This window comes from Sander lucioperca, chromosome 6 (assembly GCF_008315115.2).
Source record: "Sander lucioperca isolate FBNREF2018 chromosome 6, SLUC_FBN_1.2, whole genome shotgun sequence".
Classification (NCBI taxonomy): Eukaryota; Metazoa; Chordata; class Actinopteri; order Perciformes; family Percidae; genus Sander; species Sander lucioperca.
The window spans coordinates 37602227-37607226 of record NC_050178.1 but is presented as its reverse complement, the minus strand read 5'-3'; the positions used below and the strand labels follow the sequence as shown (position 1 = coordinate 37607226).

Genomic DNA, 5000 nt, shown 5'->3' with positions numbered 1-5000 from the left:
GTGTGTGTGTGTGTGTGTCTGTGTGTGTGTGTGTCTCTCCGTATGAGTGTGTGTGTCTCTGTGTGTGTGTGTGTGTCTCTCTGTGTGTGTGTGTGTGTGTGTGTGTGTGTGTGTGTGTGTGTGTCTCTCTCTCTCTCTCTCTGCATGTGTGTCTCTGTGTGTGTGTCTGTGTATGTCTGTCTGTGTGTGTGTGTGTGTGTGTGTGTGTGTGTCTCTCTCTCTCTCTGCAGGTGTGTCTCTCTCTGTGTGTGTGTGTGTGTGTGTGTGTGTCTCTCTCTGCAGGTGTGTCTCTGTGTGTGTGTGTGTGTGTGTGTGTCTCTCTCTCTGCATGTGTATGTGTGTGTGTGTGTGTGTTCAGCTTGTACCTGGAACATGGAGCTCTGTTCTCACCGGTCCCGATCCTCCAATCAGATCCGAGCTTGCAGAATCCAGCTGTGTGTCAGAGGCTGTCAGAGACAAACACAGAAAGCAGAAATCCAGCCCCGCATATCAATTTAGTTTCACAATAGTTTTTGGCCCACCTAGTTGTGCGCCAAACCAAAAACTGAAAACACAGCCTTTAATGTGATTCTCTTTTTCCAGTGTGGCCCTTAGAGAAACTGAGTTTGCCCCCACTGCAAAGTTCAAACACAGTACTGCATTAATATATCTGAGTTCTTCTTTATCTCTGAGCATTCATTATTTCTTTCACTTTACTTTGTCTGTTTGTGTCTGTAGATTTCTCCTAAATTAACGAGTGTTCATGACCCACCCGTGTCTTCACAGTTGCGTCCGCTGTGTCCTGGACAGCAGTGCCACAGCAGAGCGCTGTAGATCTGCTGCTTCTGCCTGTACAGGGGCCGCGAGGACAGCTTGTACCTGGAAAGGAAAAAGAAAAGATGCATAAACATGAGTCCTTACCCCAAGTGAAGGAGTTCAAATACCTCGGGGTCTTGTTCGCGAGTGAGGGGACAATGGAGCGGGAGGTTGGTGGGAGAATCGGCTCAGTGAGGGTGGTTTTACATTAAATTTATTGCACCGTTGTGACGAAAAGAGAGCTGAACCAGAAGGCAAAGCTCTCGATCTACCGGTCAGTTTTCCTTCCTACCCTCACTTATGGTCATGAAGGCTGGGTCATGACCGAAAGAACGAGATCCAGGGTACAAGCGGCCGAAATGGGTTTCCTCAGGAGGGTGGCTGGCATCTCTCTAGGGCAATGTTTCTCAAATGGGGGTCCGTGTACCCCTAGGGGTACTTTGGAGGACTGCAGGGGGTACGTGAGATATTTAACCCTACCAGCCCTAAGGGCATTTTTACAGTTCATTGTCCGTCTGGTTTTATTTTCTAAAAGAGCTTGTAAAACATCAACCCTGTTGTCTACAGTCAATTTATGAACATCATTTCTTTCAGGAAAAACTGGGCTATTAGAATATTTGTGCTGCAGTGAGGTCACTTGAATGTAAAAAAAGGTTGTAGGACCTTAAAGACAAATAAATAAATAAAACGGAACATGAATCTCACAGATATGTATTGATATCACAGACAGATCAATCTCCTGTCTAAATCAGTTCCCATATGTATTAGGAGTCACACTGTGAAGAAATAAACATTATAACTTATACAGTTGACGCTTATGCCCTCATGACATTCACTTATGCCAATAATCAAATAATAATGTCATATTTATTGAAATCACACACACAGTAATGTTCTAAAACAGTTCTCCTATATATCTGGAGTCATGCAGTGCAAAAATAAACATAATGAACATTATGACTCATGTAAAAGGACAAACTATTTACATTTCTTCAAAAAAGGCCCAAATTTATGCCAAATCTCAAAACAATCTTCTCTGTAGAACGGTAATAGACTGGAGTGATCCATCTTTCACTCTATAGCCATTGTTCTCGCTCGGATTCGCTGGAGTGATCTATCTTTGTCCACTACATAGTCTTTGTATGACGGACCTGCCTTCCCATTGGTTGAAAGACATCAACACAATCTCGCAAAGCATCATGGGATATTCAAAATGGCAGCTAGCATCGAGCTAGCGGCAAAAATGATGGAAAATTGATAAATTATGGACATCAAGTGGATAAATCTAGGATGTAAGAGTTTGGATTTATTGCTGAACAACTCCGAAAAGAGGCACAACTTCCAGGCTGGATAGAAAACCTTCTGTAAAGGCTACAAAGACACCAAAGACACCTCCGTGATGGCTAACTTGTTAGCTTTTAGCAGCAAAAATCGCTAAGTGTATACATTAAACCGTTATCAAATTATCTAAATATTAATCAGAGGTGCCGTTGTTCGTTGTCGACGACGGCGTCGGGTTCTGAGGGTTAACAACATGTTTAATAGTTTCAAGGCTGTTGTCCAGAACATTGTTCCTCTTAATGTCCCCTGGGCGCCTCCCTAGGGATGTGTTCCAGGCACGTCCAGCTGGGAGGAGGCCTCGGGGAAGACCCAGGACTAGGTGGAGGGAACTTCCAGCTGGGTGGAGGCCTCGGGGAAGACCCAGGACTAGGTGGAGGGAGTTTACAGCTGGGAGGAGGGCTCGGGGAAGTTCCAGGACCAGGTGGAGGGAACTTCCAGCTGGGAGGAGGCCTTGGGGAAGACCCAGGACTAGGTGGAGGGACGTCCAGCTGGGAGGAGGCCTCGGGGAAGACCCAGGACTAGGTGGAGGGACGTCCAACTGGGAGGAGGCCTTGGGGAAGACCCAGGACTAGGTGGAGGGATGATATCTCCAACCTGGCCTGGGAATGCCTCGGGATCCCCCAGTTGGAGCTGGTTAATGTGGCTCGGGAAAGGGAAGTTTGGGGTCCCCTGCTGGAGCTGCTGCCCCCGTGACCTGATCCCGGATAAGCGGATGAAGATGGATGGAAACATGGGTACAGGAAACAGTAGCATCACTCCACGTGACGCTAGTTAACACTACACTTGGAAGCAGGTAACATTAGCCTAACTTTAGCTAGGAGCTAGCTTAAACAAGGTTAAAATGCCTAACACTAAACAGTCTAACGTGTGGCTGTATTTCACTGGAAAGGATTTCAAGAGTTGATTAACGATGATTTTCATTGTTGATAAATCTGCCAATTTTTTTTTTCTTTTTTAGATCAATCGATTAGTTGTTTGGTCTATAAAATGTCAGAAAATATTAAAAATGTTTAATTCCAGTTTCTTAAAGTCCAAGCTGTTGTCCAAACCCCAAAAATATTCTGTTTTCATGGGATATAAAAACAAAATAAAGCAGGAAATCTCCATATTTGCAACATGACATCATGACTTCGCGTAAACATACACGCCACTTTTAAGCCAAGTGGCGTGTTATCGCGAGGCTACGGTTGAGTTAAGGAAACGTGACACGCCAACTCAGTCTCACAGCAGTTCGTGTAAATGTCACGTTATTTTTAATCTATTTATACGTGTTTACGGGGACGTTTTTCTCGTTTTTTACGTGTAAATGTCACATTATTTTCTCGGGGAAAGGACGCCGGGAGACGGCTGGGAGACTGCCGAAAAGGATGCTCCATAAGCTGGGAGGCGGCTGGGGGAAAGGATGCTGGGAGATGGTTGGGATGTGGCCGCGAGGCGGCCCGCTGGGGACGCACCACAATAACGGGATGGCGGAGGTTGGGTTTAGGAAAAACCCTACGGGAAACAAAACGCCACACGCGGGACGCGATCCCCGCTTGCCTGGGTGAAAGTCCTATATTGTTTGACCCATCCACCCCCCGACCAGCCTCCCTACGCGGATTTTCGGCTTTTTATTCTACTCCCTACCGTTTTCGTGCTGTGGCCACGAAATATGCTTCCCATTGAAATACATTACTTCACATTTTTGTGCTGCTACCACATAAAAAATGAGTAAAAAACGTCCCCATGAACACGTATCAATAGATTAAAATAACGTCACATTTACACGAACTGCCGTGAGACCGGGCTGGACACGCGGCTTGGGTTTAGGAAAAGAATAAACATGGAGAGGAAACGTCACACGCGAGACACAAAGTCACAAGCGGGACACAAAGTCACAAACGGGACACGATCCCCGGTCTCCTGGGATCCCCCCCGACCAACCTCCCTACGCGGATTTTCGCCCTTTCATACTACTCGCTACGGCGTCAATTCACATGCAATCTCAAGGTAATGTAAGTCAATGGAGGCCAAACGGCGTTGATAAACACGCTAAAAAGCGAGTGTGCGTCTTGATAACACGCCAATAATGGCATACGAATTGGCGTGTCATACATACGACACTTCATGAGATCAGTCTGTCAAAGGAGGACTTATTAAGTATTTGTACTTTTACTGCTGTAAAGTATCCAAGTAACTTATTGTTGTGTACTCACATGGGCAGCTGGCAGTCGGGCGCCCCGCTCGGACATGGACTCTGAGACTTCATGACATACTTCTCTGATCCACACACCACCGCCTGGGTAACCACACGCCTCTGTACGAACGCACACCAGTTCCTGCACGCACGCATGCACACACACACACACACACACACACACACACACACACACACACACACACACACACACACACACACACACACACACACACACACACACACATACACACACACAGCTGTGGTGAATAAAGCCGACTATAAACACGCGTTTGATGAGGTCAGAGGGCGACATACGTCAGGTGTGTTTGGTGTTTTGAAGGGGTCACCCTGCTGTGTGTGTGTGTGTGTGTGTGTGTGTGTGAGAGTGTGTGTGTGTGTGTGTGTAGAGTAACAGGAAAAGAGCCCTGAGGGGATTTAACTTTGTGGTTCCTGATAAATGTACCTCCTAAACACTCACTGGATAATCTGGAAAACACTTTTTTACTCAACAACAGAGATGTGGTCAGGGTCTGAGGGGAAGTCAAACAACTACCACGAGTCACAAGATGACCATATAAACACACAAAACGACTACCAAGACTCACAAGTTGAACATATAGACATACAAAACGACTCCAAAGTCGTGGTTGTGACGTCTTGGGTGCGCGCCTGTAATGCGCAACGC

General features: G+C 46.4%; 1 protein-coding gene across 3 annotated transcripts in view; it reads right to left on the bottom strand.

Annotated features, from left to right (window-relative positions):
• LOC116052814 (multimerin-2) overlaps nt 1-5000 on the bottom strand; it is a 55090-nt gene that overhangs the window by 33238 nt on the left and 16852 nt on the right. For all 3 annotated transcript variants that reach the window (XM_031303646.2, XM_036001896.1, XM_036001897.1), the window contains exons 2-4: nt 4332-4454; nt 752-858; nt 366-446 (exon numbers count right to left, since the gene is read on the bottom strand). In XM_031303646.2, coding sequence (XP_031159506.2) covers nt 366-446; nt 752-858; nt 4332-4454 — 311 coding nt within the window. The remainder of the gene's footprint in view (nt 1-365; nt 447-751; nt 859-4331; nt 4455-5000) is intronic.